Genomic DNA, 23047 nt, shown 5'->3' on the forward strand with positions numbered 1-23047 from the left:
ATTGATATGGAGGCTCAAAAATACCATGTTCTGAATGTTGTGTGCAAATGATTTCAGGATAGCAAGGTAGCTTACATCAGTTTCTGGCACTAGAGTCAGGCAAAGCCAGGTACCCATCTATGGAAAAACATCTGATATTTTCACGGGGATTGGTGTCCCTTTGGTGATGGCTAGTTAAAATATTATTAGGCTCCATGGTTAGTTATTATCTATAGATAATAGATTGGCAGTTAAATAGATGATAGGTTGATAGATAAACAGATTTTTAGATAGAACCTCTTTGTGATATGAGAAAAATAATGTGATCAAACATGCTTACATTTCTCTTATTTCAAAAGATACCAACATTTTTTTTTTTTTTTTTTTTTTTATTGGTCGTTCATAACATTACATAGTTCTTAATACATCATATTACATGGTTGATTCACATGGATTATGAACTCCCGCTTTTACCCCGTATACAAATTGCTGTATCACATCAGTTTCCCTTCCATTGATTGACATATTGCCTTTCTAGTGTCTGATGTATTCTGCTGTCTGTCCTATTCTCTACTAACCCCCCTCCCCTCCCCTCGCCTCCCCTCCCCTCCCCTTTTCTCTCTCTACCCCTTCTACTGTAAATCATTTCTTCCATTTGTATTATCTTGTCTTACCCCTCCTTTCCTCTTATATGACATTTTTTATAACCCTGAGGATCGCCTTCCATTTCCATGCACTTTCCCTTCTCACTCCCTTTCCCTCCCACCTCTCATCCCTGTTTAATGTAAATCTTCTTCTCAAGCTCTTCGTCCCTACCCTGTCCTTGTTCACTCTCCTTATATCAAAGGAGTCATTTGGAATTTGTTTTTTAAAGATTGACTAGCTTCACTTAGCATAATCTGCTCTAATGCCATCCATTTCCCTCCAAATTCTATGATTTTGTCATTTTTTAATGCAGAGTAATACTCCATAGTATATAAATGCCACATTTTTTTTATCCATTCATCTATTGAAGGGCATCTAGGCTGGTTCCACAGTCTTGCTATCGTGAATTGAGCTGCTATGAACATCGATGTAGCAGTGTCCCTGTAGCATGCTCTTGTTAGGGCTTTAGGGAATAGACCGAGAAGGGGAATAGCTGGGTCGAATGGTGGTTCCATTCCCAGCTTTCCAAGAAATCTCCATACTGCTTTCCAAATTGGCTGCACCAATTTGCAGTCCCACCAGCAATGAACAAGAGTGCCCTTTTCCCCGCATCCTCTCCAGCACTTATTGTTGTTTGACTTCCTAATGGCTGCCAGTCTTACTGGAGTGAGATAAGATACCAACATTTTTTATGCACAACTAAAAACTGCCACAAGCAACTATATTAAGAAAAATATTTTCATGTCATTGACCTTAAGACTCATTTCAGATGCATCAAAATGTTAAAATGTATAAAAACTTTTCCATGATAGAATCAATGAAATATAGTAGTTCACTAATAAGAACTTTCAAAAAACTCAATTTAAAACTCTAACTTGTACTATTAATGTGTCATATATACACAATGGAGTTTTACTCAGCCATAAAAAAGAATAAAATTATGACATTTTCTGGTAATTGGATGCAACTGGAGACCATCATGCTAAGTGAAATAAGACAAACCCCAAATCAAGTGTTGAATGTGTTCACTCATATGTAGAAGCTAGACCTAAATAAGAAATTAAAAAAAAATGTAGGGGGAACCCATAAAAATAGAGGAAGAGGATAGAGAGGGAGGAAGGATAAATGGAAAGAAAGGAAAGATGGAATTAAACATGCCAAACAATCTTATGTGTGTGTGTGTGTGTGTGTGTGTGTAGATAGATAGATAGATAGATAGATAGATAGATAGATAGATAGATATAGATAGATAGATAGATGATAGATAGATAGATAGATGATAGATAGATAGATAGATAGATAGAGAAAGAGATTAACATATGTGTATATATGTGTATTACCTGCATGGGGGCAGAGTGAAAGTTTTAATAAAGGAGCCAGATCATTCATAACTCTGCTCAAAATCCTCCGGTACCTCTCCATTTTACTTATGCTAAAAGCCAAAACCTTGCAAAATCATTCAGGGCCCTAGTGATCTAGTCCTGCCCACACTTTACCCAATTTAATTTCTGGCCTCATTGCCTGTTGCTTTGCCCCTTGCACGCCCCATCCTTACTGCTTTTTGACCTTGTCACTCATATTTCTTCCTCAACACGAGAAGAGATACAATTGGCTTGAGAACATTGGCTTGATATCTCTTCCTTCCGATGTTTACTGAGAGATCCATTCATTATCTTGAGTCTAACACAGAGAGCATTTATTCTGAAGGTCAAATAGCCACCCTGACAAAATTCTAGGACATTTGGCAGCCTTATATAATCAGTCCCCTCCCCGCCAAAATTCTGAAACTATTATACAAACCTGGAATGTTAACCAATTCATTAGTTCAACTTGAATATATAATTAAAAATATGATTTCCAAATTTTTAGATACTGAATTGCTTTATTATAAAAAAAACTATTCTGCATTAAAATTTCAAAAAGGTCACTAGACACATACCACAGATTCAAAACTATGAATTGTCTGGTTTTATTTACACCACAGTGGATAATGGTGGGAACACCAGCTAATGTAATGGGATCAAGTGTTAGGACTGGACTGTAACAAATAAGGTGCCGAAATAAGAAAGTAAGGTATGCATGTTTTTACTCACCTGCATAATTCATCATTTCGGCAGCTGTGAATTACATTGAGGCAAGTAGGGGGTGGAATTATGTTCACTGCACATGGCTTGCTGTGAAGAGCTTCTTTGGACTGCTGACAAGGTATATCAGATTGAGCACAGTCACAAAAAGCCAACATCTGGGCAACGTTAAAAGGCATATTTTGATAGAAGAACCGTATGGCTGTTTGGCAGTGTTTCACATCACACAGATCTCCATTTGTTGAGCATGCTTTAAGGTAAGGGGCCAACTGTGCATTACACACCACATCCCCTACACACGCCTCTGTCACTTCCAAACAGGACTGGATCCCATTGAATCCTGAAAGAAATGGATATGCTCAGGTCATGAAAAAGTAAACACAAACCCATACATTTAGAATCTGCAAAAATTGTGAGACATCTATGAGCAAAATACAATGATGTGCCAATGTGCCATTTTTGGCAAACATTACTTTCTTTAGAGTAAGTATGAATATCCTGAGACCTGAGCAGTGTGCTATTTGAAGCATCTATCATCTATATTGGGTATGTATTATGATCCAGAGTGATGGGAAATGTATTGGGCCCAAACCAAGTTGTAGTAGAAAATCTCTGAATCCAAGTCTCCCAAATGTAGACAATAAATTTTCAGAACTTGCATTTGAACTATACAGCTTATGGTGAATTAATTGGCTCAAATCAAAATCATCGTAGTTCTGTTGCACATTACTGGAAGCAGATAGGAATCTCAAATGAAGATCTATGTAATTCTTCTAGCCTAGAAGATGTTTACATTCTGGAAAACACAGGTATATGTGAATACTAGCCCCATCCTCACTACTACCACATGACTACACAAAACATAATTGGCCCCAAACTATTTAATTTATGTAATGAAAATATCTATGAGACTTAATCAAAATCTAGAATTTGGTTTCAACTGTAAAATATGCCTCAGAACATCCATAAATAGCTAATGAAAGGACAAACAATTATTGTGGAAGAAATTTTGTAATACTGGAAGTGCTACCCACATAATTTATTTTTTACTAACCTAACTTGAAGAAATCTGGTAACTATTTTTAAAGTATATTGTCCATTTTTTTACAAGGCATATCAAAATTATTACTTATAAACATTACCGTGATAGGAAGGAGTAGTTATATTCCAATTGAATGTATTATCCTCATTCATGTTATCTAGAAGGAAAACAAAGAAACTGTCTCATTATTGAATTTTTTCCAAATTTCCTTGGAGAATTTATGAATGAGCAATTGGGAAAAAAATACATACAAGCTCCTATAACACTCATTTAACCACTGATAATGAAAATTAGGAGGGTTCAGAAGAAGAAAAATAAACCTCTGAAACATCATTCACGTGAGTTAAACAGCTCTGCTTTGAGGATTCAATTACTTGATGATCTAAACAAATGCTAATTAATGACTAGACCATGTGGACCAAAGTAAGCAAACACTGTCTGGGGAAAGAGAACAGAAGGAATGTTGTCTGAACAACACCAAAATAATCCCATCCCAGTAAATTCTTAATTAGATAGACATGAAATGTAAAAATTGTTTCCACATCTGGTTACTTTAGCCTCTAAGAGTTCTTGGGAATTATAATTATAGAACTGGAAAATCTCTTGAATAGAAGTGAACTCAGTTGCCATTGATTTCTAAAATCTTTCAAGAAATACCCATTGAGTCCCTCCTATGTACTGAGTCATGTCCTGAAGATGCAAATCTTCAGTCGCTGTCATTGAGCATCCCCAGAGACTGTAAGGAAATAGAAACTAAAGCCAAATAAAACACAAGGAAGGACCTCTAATAGGTATATGCATAAAATGGGAAGGAAATAGATGACCAGAATTTTATTTTAAAACAAAAATTAAGTATTTTCCATTGGCTATTAAGATATTAACTTTTAATTTATGTAATGAAAATATCTATGAAACTTAATCAAAATCTAGAATTTGGTTTCAACTGTAAAGTATGCCTCAGTTGGCACAAACACCCTTTCATGACTCAGTCTGTTCACCACCTGGCTATGTGTTCATTTTCCTTGCCTGACAGCCCACTGCACCTACATGATGGTACAATCAGGAAAATTCTTCCTATCCCAAATGTGTCACAACCTTTCCAGACTCTGTGTGCTTTCCCATCAATTTTTGATACATATTTTTTTTTCATTTTTTCTATTGATTGTTTACTCAATATTTATTGTTGAGTCTACTTTCCTGTCTCTTCATGGAAGACTTGAAGTTCCTGTCTATGTCAGTCGTCCATCTTAAATGAAATCCCAAACAGATCTCAGTGAGTCACATGGTTTTTCTATAAAATAAAAAAGCCTGGGACAGACATTTTGTTATAGGTTAATACCTCTACATGGGGACTGATTGGGAAGGCTGTTCCATGCATCAAAAAGTATTGAAGAAACTACCCTTAATGGTTAAGTATGCACTCATTGGTATAAACTAAATGGTTGTACCCTGCCCCTAAATTCATGTTGGAGCCCTAACCATCAGTGCAGTTGTGTGTAGAATGATGTCTCCAAGATGTAATAAGGTTAAATGGGGTCATAAGAGTGGGGGGCCCTATCTGATTTGGTTAGTGACCTTATAAGAAGAGACAGTAGAACTTTCTTTCTCTCTCTCCTGCCTCAGAACACACCAAGGAAGGGTCATATAAGCCAGGAAGAAAGGAGCTCTCATCAAAAGCAGATCCTACTTGACCTTAATCTGGGATTACCAGCCTCCAGAACTACTAGAAAATAAAATTTATTTCTTAAGCCACCCAGATTAGTTTTGTTCTGTTGGTCTATTCAGATGATTCAATTATATGAGTGGTTGGTATCCAAAATGAAAAAGAGCTGCATTTAGTATGGGAAAATAAATTTAATTTTTGATGGTGTACTGTTTTCATATGCAATGAATAATGTATTTCAATAGATTTTCTGCATATTAAATGCAGAACTCTTACTAGGTAAACATGCAAAATGATATAGCAACTTGTGTTTCGTGCACTCCAGCAACTGAACAGTGCTTATAAGGGAAAAATAGAAGTTTGTTTGCACACTCTCATAGCATGAAGTTGGTTGTATTGTCTTAACCTTGCATAAGTATGAGGCATTTGGAAAAGCTAATGTGCGAGGAACATTCACTTATTTTTAAATATTTTAATTTGTTCTAATTAGTTATGCGTAATGGTAGAATGCATTTTGACACATTGTACACAACTTCTCCTTCCTCTGGCTGAACATGGAACATTCATTTAATAAAAACAACTTTTTTAAAAAAACTTAGGACAAAAAAAGCAGATTCCTCAGAATTTAAAAACAAACAAACAAACAAACAAAAAAGACCAGCTGAAGGAAGAATACTTCCTAGACTTTTACATTTTTTTCATATGATATATTTGCATGTGTGTATAAATATATATGTATATAAACACACACACACATACATACACACAAGTATATACGCTTTTCCCAGAGGATATTTTAAATAGTAGCATAATTGTTGAGAAGAAGGTAAAGGACAATAAATCCTAGGAATAAACAGAAACAGACACCAACCATCTGAATTTTGAAATCATAAACAAATGTATTAAAAATATTTCCTCAGGTATCATCAGAATTACTCCCATACAATTACTCCATACAAATATTTCTATTTAAATTTTATAATGTGACAAAATAAGTTAATCATAAACTAATAGATACATTTCTGTGAAATGATTAATTAAATTTAAGCAGAAGACTTCTTTCTCAGAGGATATACACTAACATTTAATATAAATGAGATCCTCAGAGGAGACTGAACAGGGTGGGGTGCAAAGGTGCATGCTTGAAATCACAGCAACTGAACAGACTGAAGCAGGAGGATGGCAAGTTTGAGGTCAGCCTTGGAAACTTAGAGATATCTTCTCCCCCAAAGCAAATAAATAAATAAAAGGGATGGGATGTGGCTCAGTATAGAGTGCCCTTGAGTAGTTCAATCTGCAGGAGAGAGAGAGAGAGAGAGAGAGAGAGAGAGAGAGAGAGAGAGAGAGAGAGCGCCTGAAACCATGGAAGAAAGAAGAAAGATAGAAGGCTTGTATCTTGGAAACCTGGATTTTCTCCAAGCTTATTTTTCCCTTTCTTGATACCTTGTTGCTACCTATGTCCCATATGGTACACACTGTGGTTTCATTAGAGAATATTTATATCTACCTTGTCAGTTTTACAGCTTCCAAAATATTGTTCACCCATGTAAAGAATTTGTCCTTCTCTGAATTTTATGCTGATTGTCTTATCAAATACTAATTTCAAACTCTTGCCCTGATATTCATCACTGATGTCAATCTTCTTCTCACCTCCAATCTTGTCATTGTGCTAGCTTACTTCTGTGCCCTTTGGGAAAAAAATCTCATCTACCACCTTATTTCAGAATTCCCTATGATCTTCACCTGCCCTCCAACTATGCATACCAGTAATCCAACTCTAAACTTGACATTTATTTGAATTTCTCTCTTTTGATTACAAATATGAATTATTCTACTATCTTCCAAAAACTTCCCCTCATTTAATCTGTATATGTACCTCCAGGAATTTTGTCTTCATATTTCCTTCCAATCTTTTAAACATCTCCTAAATTCACTGACAGTTTCCATCCTAGATATATACACTAATAGATGAACTCTGTCACTGTTATCCCCTCTTTTTTTTCTTATTACTTCCTTAGTGTAACTACAGCCTTATATATTTACACAGCTTTGTTTTCTCATAGAAACATCACATGATATGCAAACAGGTATCCCTGCAAATTAAAAAATGGCCTATAAAATTCTTCTAATATATAGTATTTCATATGTCATCAAACATTATGCATTCAACTCAAGCTTACCATTTCCTTCAACATTCCCATAAGATGGCTTTGATTCACATTTAATGCTGAAAGTAGAGCCTTTCACTGGGAACCACTTTGAGCTAGAGAGAAGAGCTGGAAAATGTCATGTGCATTCCATGAGAGTAGAGACTACATCTCGCTGTCTTATATTTCCACTTAATAGCACTTGATAAGCATGATTCAAATGTATTGCATGGGTATTATTCACCACTTTATCCACGAATAATCAATTTTACCACCATCTCTGAATCATTCACATCACCATACATATCTTGTATTTCCATCTTGAAAAAAAAAAATCTCCTTTTTACAATAACCTTCTTTCAAAAAGTATCCTTAGTTTCTGCCTCCAATTTCCTTCCTCCTATTCCCTTACAGACTCTCTAAACTCCACCTTCAATCCTGTCATTGTGCTTTCCACTCCACCGATGTTTTCATCAAGGTCATCTGTAACCTCCACATTGTCAAATGCACTTAGTAGATTTTTGGTCCCGAATATCTGTATCACATCATGGAATCCTCTCGATCTTTCATTTCTCCTTTGCATACTTCCTATACTTGACTTAAATTCCTGCCACCATTCTTCCCTGTTTTACCCTCTTTCTCTCTAGCATATCCTTCTAGGTTTTTGCTGCTCCTTTCTCTTCTCCCATACCAGAAGGTCATCCACTTATTCCTTTTTCTCTTATTGATCAACCAATATAAAAATATGTCCAAAATTTGAAAGAATCTCAACCTGCTGCCAATCTCTTCCAAGATACCATGCATGTCTTTGTTAAAGTCATCTAGTCCCATAGTCTTATATGCCATCTAGAAGTGAATGATGACTCTCTCAGTATCTTCTTACTGTACAGATCTCACATTCATATGCCATATATAGAATTTAGACATAAATTCCATTATGTATGATTTCCTACTTGATACCTTTGCTTAGATATCACATAAACATTTCAAACTTAAAATGACCGACTCTGACTCCCAAAGTCTCCTTTGTTCCCAACTAAAGCTTCTTCTAGGAACTGTTCCTATATTGGTTAATGAAAATAAAGCCAGCAGATCATTATAAGTACTCAAGACAAAAACTTGGGAGCCAACTTTGATTCTTTTTCTTGCAGTTCTATAAGATAATATCAAAATATCTGGAATCGCACATTTTCCCATACTGGATCATCCTCCATCATGTTTTGCTTTCTTGTTTTAAAAGCCTTCTAACTGGCTTTCCTACTCAGGTCTTTGCTTCTCTTAGTTTTCAAACAAATAATAACAACAAAATAGATCCTATTAAAGATTAAAACTCAGGCCATGCCTCTCTCCTGACCAAAACCTTCCATGATTTACTATATGACTTAGAGTAAGAGCCAAGGTTTTGAAATAACCTACAAATACATATGTGATTTTGCATCTGTTATGCTTCTTATTTCCACTCCTGCACCTCTCTCACTTGCTCTTTCAATTCTAACTACAGTGTCTCTGCTCGTCCAAACTCCAAACACATTCACAACTCCAGACTTTTTTAACTCACTGTTTTTTTCTGCCTTAACTATTCTGTCCCCCAGATATCCACATGGTGCATTTCCTTGTCTTTTGAAATATTTATTTAAACATTAATTTCCTCAAAGCACCTCTCTGACCACTCCATTAAAATTACAAACCACCTACTCAGATCTCTTTTCCCTCTACATGTTTTATAATTCTTTTTAGCACTCATTGCTGCTTAAAAATAGACATTAAAACCTTTATCCTGTTAATTTTCTCCAGGTTACACAGTAGATGCTGTGGTGCACCACTCAGATCCCCTGGGTGATCTAGGTACTGGTGTTTCCCATATCCTAGGTGTATTGTTGGATGATAGGTCACCCCCATACTTTTCCAATCATTGCCTTCCTCTAACGGAAGTAGTCATAACAGGTCACAGACTTTTCCAGGTACAAAGGACCAGCTCCCTTGAATCTATAACTCTGAAAGTCCGTTCCTGGAACAAAGCTTTCTGTAGAAGCAGTTAAGTTAGTTCTCCAGAGTAACCATATTTCATTTCTACCTCTCCTTCCATCTAACTCTGTGTCTTCTTTTTAGCCTTGGTTCCTGCATGCACTCAATACATTTCCGACATGTAAACCTCTGTCTCTGTGTGTGTTTCCAGGGAAACTGGTACAGACACTCCTGGAGTCAGAATGCAAGCTCCTGGAGAGCAGTGATTTTTGTTTCACTTTGTTTCATTTACTCTTTTATCTTAAGACTCAGAATATGGCCTGTGGCAATCACAATAAATAAATGATCATCACTTACCACATTTAATCCTTTTATTTAATATTTAAAATCCTCTGAAAGATAGCATGAAGGACATATTTGTTTTTAAATCCTATTGCATAGGACCTAACGCATTGTAAATGTCTCCTATTTGTTCAACGAATGAATGAATTAAATTAACATTATGTCAAAACCTCAAGACACGTTTTCTCTTCTTTGTAGTCCCCTTTGGACACAGTTGTGGTATTGAGCTTTCCAATTTTAGTTTTCTAAGATAAACACAGAAATGATAGAGTTGTAATGATAAGCCAAATATTTTCCCTTATTTTTGTGATTATACTGATTGCTGCTAATTTCGATTTTGTGAATACCAACCTAAAGCCGTATCTTCACTGAACCTATCCTCAGCGTCTTCACTTAAGGTAGGGACTTGATTCATTTGAGCATCCTGCATACAAATGTCTTCAAACAAACTTTTCCAAATTTGAGTACAGTCTACTTTTGAAGGGTCACTGCATGGACACTTCCATAAAATCATTTCTTTCAGCCTTTCTCTTAATGCTGCACACAGTTGTCTTCTACCCAGGCTCGTGCATTGTTCTGTCTCTCTGCCACAGGTTTTCTTAAAATTCTCATAAAACATAGTGCACTGTTCAGATTCCTGACAGACATGGGCACAGTCAGTCTTCTGTTCAGCCATTAATGATGTGTCTTTCTTATGGAACCACTGAGTAGTATTTGACTTGGAAGCCAAACTGGAGGACAGTGTTAACTCTCCTATAAATGAAAAACAACTAAAAATGAAATAACTTCATTTATTTATGACTCTTCAATATGCTTTTCATAAAGCATATAAACATATTTTTTATAAATATCCCAATACCCCTTGTCTTTCAAAAATCAGTGGGAAATTACTTCAAAGGAGCAGTTACAAATGACATTGAATTTTTGAAAGTTGAGAAACCAAACCAAATTATTTAGAGTTTGCATAAACAACATAATGTTAATGCTCATTTTTAATGGTATTTTGTCCTTACCATTTACTGTCTGTCTTTTCATTACATCTTCATGGTTAATAAAATCATTTAACTTATGTATAAGGCAATCCATTATTTCTTAAACAAATTTTTATGAATTTCCATTTTCTCCCACAAATGTGCCTTTACTAAAGTGTTTCTCTATCCATGCAAAGTCAATTTAGACATTTTTTTTTGTAATTCCTCTGTCCCCCATGAAATGAATTATGTAGATATACTGTTTGTCTATTTTAAAACTTCTATATGTACACCTTGTACATGGTAAGGTAAGACTTTTTGGCCCATACTCAACAGCAATTTTTGCCCCTTGGTGGTTCTACTGCCTTCATTGAGAACACATCTTCTATTAGAAAGACCCAATAATCCTAGAATTGTATAAATTTTATATGAAGAAGATGGGGAGAGTAACTTCAGCACAAGATTCTTAGTAGACTTACAGGCTTTTTTTTTTTTTTTTTTTTTTTTTGGTCTACTTCTAAAATGTCTTGCCTTCCTCTGAGGCACTTCAAGAAGACTTCCACGTCATATGTAGCAGGGCAGGCCTGTAATCTCAGTGACTAAGGAAGCCAAGGCAGAAGGACAGCAAATTCAAGGCCAGCCCCAGCAGTTTAGCAATACATTGTTTTAAAATTTTAAAATGAGGGGGGAAGGCTGGGGATATAGCTCAATAGCAGAGCACTATTGTGTTCAAACCCAGAACTGGGAATAAATAAATAAATAAATAAATAAATAAATAAAAAGACCTCCACTGCAATGCTTCTGAGACTTTAGTATTCTTCCTCTAGTCATTCTTTCTTGTCTTCGGGATGTCTGCTCTTCTTGTACTTTTAGGTTAAATTTTTTTTTCTATTAAATGAGTGTTCCCACACATTAGTTTTTCAAATGCCTCATACTTATGCAAGATCCAGACAATATGACCACCTTCATGTTATAAAAGTGTGTAAGTACAAACCTCCATTGCACTCTGCTGAGCACTGTGCAGCCTCCATTGTGCACGTATTTTTGCTACTAGACCATTTTCCACCTTTACCTAATAAGACCTCACAATGAATCATTATATTTTATAAATCAAAGTCCTAAATAAGAACAGATACCATCTCTTAAAATCCTAATAGCTAGCATGTCCAGGCATTCATGTACAAGATGTAGGTAATTTAATGCTGCCCTGATATAATTCACTCTCTTATATTGGTAATTATACATTTTGATATGAAATAAAATGTAAGGCTACCTAAATGTCAACATATTTGATAATATATACGTGTAATATAACTGAGTATTTGTAACAAAATAATTGAAATTTGTATATAAAATATAGTATAACTATATATGTATATGGATATAGCCACTTTAAATTATATATCCTGACTAAATATAAATTTCGCTCAATGTTGTCAGATATTCAAGAGCAGGGACTATCTCATCTAGAATAATATTCCTCAGAGTTTATACAACATCTACATATATAAATTGAGTAAAAAATATCTTAGATACAAGATTTAGATGCTCAAAATAGTTAATGAATTTTAATATTTACATCATATATTTATTGATCATTTTCTCTTTCAGAAACTTTATTGGGAGTTTTAGCATATTAAAAAAACCAGAAATGCCAAAACCAATTTTTCCAAGAATAGAAATGTGTATGCTGGGGAACATTTTGGTAAAGCAAAAGAAAGAAAGAGAGGTCAAGGCTTCCTGGAGAATGCTGCAGCTAATACAGAAGGAATGCTAAAATTTCAGTGTTTATTTCCTTTACTATTTTAAGCTGAAATATCAGCAATCCCTTGAATATGCCTTCCAAACCTAACAATCAAGTCAGGTCTATCATGAAGTGCATTTGTGAAATTGTTTAGGTCTTCTTTTCTATCTCATAGTTCTAAGATTTTTGTAGGATTGGTTTATCAATATTTCCACATTGCAGGGTTTAATAAATTCCATGTGGGAAAAGTGGTTTTAGCATGATAGTTGATTTCATTTTAACTGCTCTCTACTTGTATATATGTGCTTAACTGATAGCAATATTTTATCCTAACTTGGCGTGATAAAAATGATGATGGAGATAGAAATGTTTCAATTTCTTGAAACAAAACAATATTTTGATAAATATTTCAACATGCTTACATTTCTGACTACTTCAATCTAAAACTGGTAGAGTTCCCTATTTAGCAAACTAATGTCATTCACAGGACCTGTCCTATTTAATGTCTCCTTTTAATTGCTAACTACTTTCTGGGTCCCCTCTTTTACTAGTTTTAAAAATTAAACAGTAGTTTCTTTTCCTACCATTAAAAACTTCCTTTTGGTCTCTCTAACTAGATTATGACATTGTTACTGAAAATACTTTTCTTCTCACTTCTCACTTCTCCTTTCCTAATGAATTTATTTTCCTTTGTGTTTTTATCTGCTCATAAGTCTTTAATTTCAAAATTTGTGCCTCTATTTTATATTTTTCTTCTCAACTGAAAATCTCTGTTTCTAAATACTAGTTGAATAAGGCATGTTCTATTACTTCTTTATTTTCAATTTTATTTTTAGCATGGGAAACTTCATAAAAAATTATAAACATTCCTAATTTGAATGTGCCAAAGAATGTTTCAGAAAAAAAATGTTTCCAAATATAATGATATTTTTGTTCCCAATCCATAATTTCTTCTTTATCTTTATTTCATTGTAATCGCTTTGAATATCATGTTTAGTACATTTTCTTCTCCCACTATTCAGCTGGTCACCAGTTCCTACTAATTATAACTCATAGACATACTTAAAATATCCCCTCTCCTTATAATTCTCAGCACATGTGTTAGTTTAGGCATGTGACACTGTTATGGTTTGGATGTGAGGTGTCCCCCAAAAGCTCATGTGTGAGACAATGCAAGAAGGTTTAATGGTGAAATGATTGGATTATGGGATCCTTAACCAAATAAGTGAATTAATTCCATGATAGGGATTAACTGAGAGGTAACTGAAGGTGAGTAGGGTGGGGCTAGAAAAGATGAGTCATTAGGGGCATTCCTTTGGGGTATATTTTTGGTGAGCTGACCTTAGTCTATCTCTCTTCTTCCTGATGATTATGTGAACCTCTTCTCTCTACCACACTCTTCTACCATGATGTTCAGTCTCAGCTGGGGCCCTAAGCAATGAAGCTGTCCTCCTGTGGAATGAGACCTCTGAAACTGTGAGCTCCTGAATAAACTTTTCCTCCTCTACAGTGTTTCTGGTAGGGTCTTTTAGTCACAGTAGTGAAAAAGGTAACTAAAACAGATACCTTGCCACCAAATTATTTTGATGCTTTTTAATTTATATCCTGCTTGCATCTTTCTCTCCCTTCTATTCCATCTTTTACTTTACAACCTTATCACTTGGAAAGCTGATTATTCATTCCTCTTTTTAAAATCGATAACAGATCCTCATATCAAAGGTTTAAAGTCTAATCTCATTAGAAAGCTGGAAGTTCAGCTTGCCTCCTTTTTATTAACATCTGGTTTCTCTCCAACATTATATCCATCCTAATACTTTTCCATTCTACAATCCAACTTAACAAAAGATTTGTTGCTCTCCAAATGTGCTCTGCTTCATTGTATTTCCTCTATTCTAAAAATCCCTTTTTGTTTGCCTCCCTAAAGAACACAGTTCACCCTAAAAGGCTATGTCTGCCACAACTTTTAAAAATTATTTTTATAAAATAAAAATTGAAAAGTGGTGCTTAAGCACTGGCACATCTGCAGCCCTTTTTAATATTTCATTTAGAGACAGGGTCTCACTGAATTGCCTCAGGGCCTCACTAAGTTGCTGAGGCTGACTTTGAACTTGAGATCCTCCTGCCTCAGCCTCCTGAGCCACTGGAGGAACAATCTATGACTGCAATTCTGTGAAACCTTCTGGGTCACCATTATTTCTTCCTATATGACTTTGAATATTTTTTGTGTGAATATGTGCATGAATATTATATAGAATAGAGTACATTGTACAAATGATATTTGGCAATCATCATTTTCATTAAGGATTGAAATCATATTAAATATGTTTTCAGATGAGATGGAAATTAAACTAAAATCAGTAAGAAAGACACCTGGGAAATCCCAGATATTTGGAAATTAAACAACAAGTTTCTAAACCATAAGTCAAATGGGAGATCCCAAAGAAAAGAAAATATTCTGAATTAAATAAAAAATAAAATATAGCATAACAATTTGTGTGTGTAGCTAAGATAGTTCTTGAAAGGAAATTCACGGTATTAAATATTCATGTCAGGAAAAGAAGAAAACCTTAAATCAATGATCCAAGTTTTTATCTGAAGAAAATAGAAAATTAAGAACAATTTAAAATCACCACAAACACACACACACACACACACACACACACACAAAATGAGCCAACAAAGGGCAAAATCAGAAAAGAAAAAGAGAAAGAAGGAACACAAATTATAAATACCTGAATGAATGAGAGGACATCACTACCACTCCTACAGACATTAAAAAGAACAGAATATTAGAGGAGCAACTTAGAGATGGCAATAAAAAAAGAGTTCATAAGAAACTCTAAATATAAAAATCCATAAAATGGAAGACACCAACTACTAAAGCTCACTCAGAAAGAAACAGATAACTGAATTAGTATTGTAACAATTAAGTACATTGAATTTGTGTCTTGGAACTTCCAATGAAGAATAGCCTAGGTACTTTCACTGGTTGATTGACTTAATCTTGAATAAAAAAATAATGCCATCTCTTTGTATACTGTTCCAGAATATGAAAGAGAAGGAAACACTTCCCAGTTCATTTGAAGAGGCCAGTGTTAGTCAGACAACAAAACTAAAGATCTTATAGGGCAAGACAATATGCCAATATACTACTACATGAACATAGATATGTCAGCAAAATATTAGCAATCCAAAACCTTGCAATAAGAAAAAAGAATAATATGTCATGATTTAGCAGGATTTAGCTTTGGAACAAAGACCTGGATGAATAAGCATTACCTGATTTATTGACACATTCTTTTCCAAGAAACTTGTTCACAGTACAGTACAGGTCATCTGTGCAGAGACACTCTTTAAACTGGAAATTGCTGTCCACGAAGGACTGGATTCTCAGGTAACAGTGTGATAAATTACTTATCTTGCAGGGGTCACCTGGATTTAACAATGAAAATATAACACTCCAGATATTAATGTGAACATAACTTTTGGATCCTTTTCTCCAAAGTACTTTATAATTTATTTATTTACTTAGTACCAGGGATTGAACCCAGGGGTTCTTAACTTTTGAGCTGCACCCCAAGCCTCCCAAAGCACCCAGATGCCAATCTGGGTAATTCTTTAGTATGACAAGATTATATAAGGTTGTTGCAGGATGATCAAATAAATGACTTTTTACACAAGATATCTATTTTTACTGTGCTTTTCCCAGAACATACTTCATAAAATAAATGGAAACTTTCTGCATTTTAAAGTAGTTTGTCCTGACATAAAATGCCAATATTTGCACTTTGGAAATACTCAAAGCTGTCCTTTTATGAAATCACCAGAATTATTTCTATTCTGTCATTTTAGATACTTCATTAGCTATTTTGTCTTAATCTGCTATTTTATTTTATATGTCATTCTGATATGTGTAGGTGGCTCTAAATTTATTGAGAAATGAAGTGAACCTGGCACTTATAAGCACTCCATAAATATTATTGAACAAATCTTTTATAACTAATAATATTTAATTTTCTGTTTTAATTTAAAAAGCTATATACCTCTATCCCAGTTTTATTTTATACATTGTTCTGGATAAAACCACTTAAGTTTATATTGTCTGTGAATTTGAAAATATTTCTATTTCATCTTTGTGCATGAACTAATTATGCAAATATTTTTGCAATTTACCACAAATGTCTTGCTATTATATACTAAAATACATAGATAAGTGATAATTCATGACACATGAAGTGTGATATTTTAGAAACACATTTTAAATTGCCTTATATAACAAGGAGTTTCATCATCAATACAAATAACAAATTTCGTTGTCCTCTGTCTTCATCATAAAATTATTTTATTACTTTAAGCAAATTATTTTTCCTGAATAGAAATATGAATATTGAATTAGATAGCTATAACTTTCCTTCCAGTGTGAATAATCCATGTACTTCCTCAAGGACACAGAAGAGCAGAAACTGTCTGCCTTCCTACACATTCTGTATAATTCACTGAGGTCATGTTGCTGGGCCAAGCTTGCTGATGGATATTGTACACATGGGTATTGTTAGAACTGAAGGTTGCTACTTTTTAACACAATGCAGTCTGAGGTAAAGGAAGCATTTGAGGATATGAGCAGTATGTGATCTAATCTTTGTAAAATGGAGAAATGAAAAAAATAATGAAATACATTTTGAATTTCCCTTTAGTATTTGTCTTACAGAATGTTTCACAACATTCATCAGCATTTAGAATATTATAATAGCCATAATATAAGATGGTTATATTTGTCATTATGTTAAAATGTTGCATTTTAAAACTAATTTTATCATGCCATTACGAGGACAATGTCCCCCTGTATAATCAGTTTAATATGTGTATTTTGTGTGAATGGAGCCTTACTATAATGACTTTGTTATCCACTGTACTGCCTACATGCCCTAGCTGAATTTCCACCCTGATCTTGTCTGTGTTTGAGGACAGAATGTCTTAAGGCCACAGGCTCCTCTTCAGTGGGCTAGCCAAAACCATTCAGATTCAAGATGGCTGCCACAGTGATTCCCCAGACCTCTAATTTCATTTTAATCTAATTTTCATACTGAGCAACACATCTATAAGCCACCCTGATAAGAAGCACCCCACCATAAAAGGAGAGAAAAGATATGGTGCCTGAGTTCTGAGAAGTCTCCACCTATTCCAGGAAAAGACATAAATGTCCTTCACTTTATTAGCCTCTCTCTCCCCTAATTTCTTTTCTCCACTCCCCAACAGGTCAAAAAATTGATTTCTTAGTTTGTTTCCCACTTCTGTTACCCTTGGTCAATGCAAGTTTCTTTTGCTGCTCATCCAGTACTGAGTCTTGTTATAGGTCTTGTGACTCTGAGAAGGAAAATGGGCCCAATTTCCAATTTTCATTTTGAGGAATTCCCCATTCAGGGAATGATTTGGTAAAATTTCATTTACTATATATGCAGTCACCATGTAGTAAGACTTTCCCCCTCAATCGTTGTTTTCTTCATTTCTTGAAACTCCCTTCAAGTATTTGGAATGTAGTATAATTTAAAAATTTAAAATTTGTTTTAAATGACACTTGACAGAACTGGAATGAACAATAGTGTGTACTTTATAAGAATAAAGAACAAACATTATAAATGTACAAATAAATAGCAATGGTTATCCCAAACATTATTCTTTAGTCCTTGACAAATTGACATATTAGCAGAATGCTATTTTATTTGAAGAATTTTATTTGTGGTTCTAAGAAGCACACATATCATTGGAGGATTTTTTTGATAAAACAAGTAAATGTAATCTTTAATTTTGCATAAATCTGCCTTAAGTGTTAATCAGAGCCTGTCAGTAATTAATCATATTCTTTTGCAATGAAATTCACCAAAATATGATGGATTGTAGATTAAGTGAATGTCAAAATTAAGTAAGATACTTAACATGAAGATTAACTTAGTTTCTAGAATTGTGGAAGAAAATATCAAATCTCATTTTTATCTTAGATAAAAGAAATCATTTGAATTTATTTATAGCAACTTGTTTTACCTGAAACATTGCAGGCATCTTCCATTATTCTCCATGCAGGTTTGCATCCATGTGCATCACTTAAGCATTGCTCTCTTAAATATGCACAAACATTGGTGTGGGAAGCAGATCCATTTTCTGAGCTTAGTCTCATAGCTTGAATAACAAGAAGACAGCAAAAGTTTGCGATGTTGCAGTCTGGTGGTTATTTTCCCCAAATCTAAGTTATTAAAAGAGCAGAATTGTGGAAAATAAAGCATGGTAAAATTATTATAAGGCTGAAATGCATCTTAAACTCCCCTCTAGCTGTAGATCTGTATTTCTCCTGTGTAAGATTCTTCAATGAATTGTCTGTACTGATTCTTCTCATTCTCACCACCTATTTTCAACCTACTTATCTTTAGAATTTTTCAACTTATTTATTTTTAGGACTCTTATTTGATCCAAACTACTCTTTAAAAGGTTTCTAATCACCTCATTAATATCAAATTTAATAGATTTAAGACTTTATCTGACCTCTTTTGACCATTAGTCATTTTGTTGATGTATTTGTTTTGGGATTGTCTTTCTTTGGCAACACTTTTATTGATTGTCTTGATATTTATCCAATCAATATATTCTGGCCATAATGAATCTCTCCTAGAATTACCTTGATCTCCTGTTAAAATGTATTTTTACTTAGGTTCTGTCCTTGGACATTTCCCATTCTCATCTTATGCATTCTCTGTGGACAATTCTATGCTCTCTCAGTTTGAACTAAATTCCCAAGGCTAGGCTGGGGATATAGCTCAGTTGGTAGAGTGCTTTCCTCACATGCACAAGGCCCTGGGTTCAAGCCCAAGCACCATATCCACACACACACAGAAAAAAGAAAGAAAGAAAGAAAGAAAATTCTCTAGGCCAATGATTCTCAAAAATGTGATTCAAACCAATATTTTCCAATATTATAGCCACAGATAGAAAATAGTTTCCTCTATCTGAATGTTTGAAACTATAATTTCTCTAACATTGTCCTTTTCATCACTATTTCCTAGTGGACCATAAGCAACGTCACCATTATCAGAGGCACCCAAACCAGAAATCTTACATTCGTGATAAATTCCTTGCATATCCTCAGTTTTACTCTTGCACATCTCTTCTTACAAAAATTGACTCTCACTTAGAGCATTTGATTAACACTTTCATTGGTCTGTCTGCCTCCAGTTTTATCTTATTCTGATATATTCTTTATACCACCTAATCTACCTAATGCACAATTCTAGTATTGTAATTTCTCTGCTTAGACCTTTTGGGTGGCTTCTTATGACATGTTCCAGATTCCTCACCACTCACAATATGGAAATCCACAAGAATTTATAATTTTCCAAAAGTTCCATGCTGTTTTACATCTCTGAGGATTTACTGTGTCATCCCTATAAATATTCAATTGTTTTCTTCTAAATAACTCTCTTTGTCCTTTCAGATTGACCATAATCTTTACCTGTTTTAAGGAATCTTTCTCTGAATGCTATACCATCCTTTCCCTACACCCAAATTAAATTGACATCCTTTACTTGTTATTCTAGAATCTTGAGATTTCCCTGATTGTCGATTTCACCTCTCTCTAGTATGTGTTCATGTGCTTCTTTTCATCACTGAGTTCTAGGGTTTTATTGGGTAGCACTGGAGTTCATTTTTAGTTTTATCCCAAGATATTCAATAAATGCATGTTGTTTCAAACAAAACAGTTGTTTATAGGTCAGTAATACATAAATAAATAACATCTAATCAAAATAACACCTTCCAAATATTTACAAGATATTCTTAGAGGAGGAGAAATGGTTTCAGAAAGTTTTCCAAAGGCAATCAAGAGATGCCAATGCTAATTTAATATGTTATAAAAGCAATTCAAGTTTATTTGACAACAATGCAAACCAACACTTGCTTAATAAATTTATAGAAAAACATGGAGACTACAATTGAGTTATAGTTGTATTAACTTTAAGCTACATTTTAATCACATTTGAATTTGAATATTTATAAAGATGATATTAATTATGAACCACCTGTGACAATATAGAGTTATAGGCTTCAAGTAAAGCCTTGAAATCTTTTCTGCTGTCTTATCTCTTTTGAAACCTTGCTTCCTAAGAAGATACCAAGACAACTGATTTGACTATGTGTACTACTTGCTGGGTCACTGCATTTGGAGGTTAGGCACATGGGTGTGGCTTCATGACATTTTTCTTTTTGAGGGCTAGAGTGGAAATCGACATTGTCAGCTTTCTATTATTTTCAAGTGTTCAGGAACAACCTCATCTAGCTAAACCCCTGTGCTCTTAACTTGGCTAGCCTAGATAAAAGGGGTGTTTTTGATTCTGGTGAAAATTTACTTGGATTAATCCAGTTTTCAAAAACCTTCATATGGGGATTTTATGTCAAAAATGTAACTTATAAGAAACTGTCATTTTGCCATTTATCATCTGTCTTTTAAATGGTTACTTCAAGAAATTTACAGGTGATGATCCTGAATATATCATCAAAACATCACTAGTACCTCTGCTAAATGATAATTTATGAATTCTACATGATATCATTCCTAAATCTACTTCACCTCCTTTGACATTTTCAAATTTTGGTTGAATAATACACTTAATTGATTATTTTACATGATTTTTCATATCTTCCACTCAAATACAATACTGAGTTAATTAAGGAAACCATACTGATGATTTGGCCCTCAACAACCCAAAACATAATTATCTTTCTAAAATATGTCTTATTCCTTCTTAAAATTTGTGACTCTATATTTAACTCAAGATTTTTCAAAAACTCTCCTGAATTGCTCAGTGAAAATTAGGTTCTATTTTAAAATTAATAATAAGAAGAATGCCTCACATAATAGAACTGTTATTTATACAAAGAAAGACTGAAAATATATTAAGGATTCCTTTCCTTCTTGAATTATCCTTGACTCAATTTAGTTTGACTCTCCTTTTAAAGTTTAACACAATTTGAAATAAAGTTCTTTATTTTCTTGTCCACATTTATGTTTTTGTTCATCAATATCTATTAGCCTAGAGTAAACAGAAAACACCCTGGCTTTGTTTACTATTATCCAGCTATAATTACAACTATCACTTTCCTGAATTTAATTTACAAGTTTCACTCAACACTGGAGAAGATAGAAAAACTCCAATAACACACAAAACAAGTAGATTGTTATTGATTCTACATTAAACACAGATGAATTCATTTTCATCATCCTCTTACAATATAGTCATAGGATGTAATATAGGAGAGGCAATTCCATACTTAGGTCATTAAATTTGATCAAAATGTGAAGCATTTACTGTGGTGTTGTTTTATTCTACTAAATGAATCTTAGTAATATTAATATTTTAAAATTAGAGAAAATGAGTGTTTTAAATTAAAATCTTTTAGTTTTAAAATAAAATAGATAATAATTCAAAATTTTTCTTACAACTTGTAAATAGATACTGGACGATTTCATTTCTTTTTAAAGACTCTAGGACTTACATGAATTTCATAAAATCCTGGTAAATAACTCAAAGTCATTGAATTATTGTACAATTAAACAGAAACAACCACAATGATTAATGCAATTCCTACATTATTCATTTTCTATCAAGTTAGAAATAAATAAATAAAAGAACTGTACATTTCTGTCAGTGATGAACGATGCTGAAACATAAATGTGTCGTGTAATTGGTATTCTACATAATAAACCCATTAAGTTTAAGTCATATGGGACTATATTCAGTTTGCAAATAATTAGTACTACAATGAGTTCAGATAAACCAGAAGCGACATTCACTTACCCAGTAAAATGAGCACTATCATGCCGGATGACTTGGGGCTGTTCACCTGGACGAAATGCACATGTACTTATTCCAGCCACGTCCTAACAGAAACTGTCCTAAATAAGGTTTCAGCTTCTGTCTTGTGTACTTAAGAACATTACTAATTCAAGTCAACTTCCTATGTCACCATTTCCTCACCAATCTTTCCTGAGCTGTGAACTTTCCTAATTATATTCAAATTCAATTATTCTCCTGAGTATGCTAATCCTGGATATTATGCTTCCAAGAAAGCCCACAAACCAATAATAAGGGAAATGATACATACTCTGCACATTCGTGAGAAAGCAGTTTTTTTTTTTTTTTCCTTCAGCTGGGATATTAAACTGTGTAAAAATCTCCCCAATACGACCCAAGATTTTCCAAGACATTTGAGCTCACTCAGTTTCCATCTCAGTTATGGAAATGATTTCATGTAGTTGGAGGACATGCTCAAGGAAAAAAGACATAAGCAGTCCTGAAAAAATACAGGAAATTCAAGTTCCCGCAGTGTAAGACTGGTTTACCTCATCTTCCTAAATGAGGAAAGTTTTGCTCCATGTTCCCTAAACCCCAGTGTGTTTAGAAATTTTGTCACTTTAATCACA

At 34.0% G+C, this 23047-nt stretch overlaps 1 protein-coding gene across 1 annotated transcript in view; it reads right to left on the reverse strand.

The window, feature by feature from the left end:
• Positions 1-22443, reverse strand: part of Gfral (GDNF family receptor alpha like) — a 58568-nt gene extending 36125 nt beyond the window's left edge. The window contains exons 1-5 of the mRNA XM_026398967.2: positions 22422-22443; positions 18622-18756; positions 15862-16014; positions 3851-3907; positions 2718-3048 (exon numbers count right to left, since the gene is read on the reverse strand). Of these exons, the coding sequence (XP_026254752.1) occupies positions 2718-3048; positions 3851-3907; positions 15862-16014; positions 18622-18756; positions 22422-22443 (698 nt within the window). The remainder of the gene's footprint in view (positions 1-2717; positions 3049-3850; positions 3908-15861; positions 16015-18621; positions 18757-22421) is intronic.
• Positions 22444-23047: the final 604 nt, after the last annotated feature.

The sequence above is a fragment of the Urocitellus parryii genome, chromosome 8, assembly GCF_045843805.1.
Source record: "Urocitellus parryii isolate mUroPar1 chromosome 8, mUroPar1.hap1, whole genome shotgun sequence".
Classification (NCBI taxonomy): domain Eukaryota; kingdom Metazoa; phylum Chordata; class Mammalia; order Rodentia; family Sciuridae; genus Urocitellus; species Urocitellus parryii.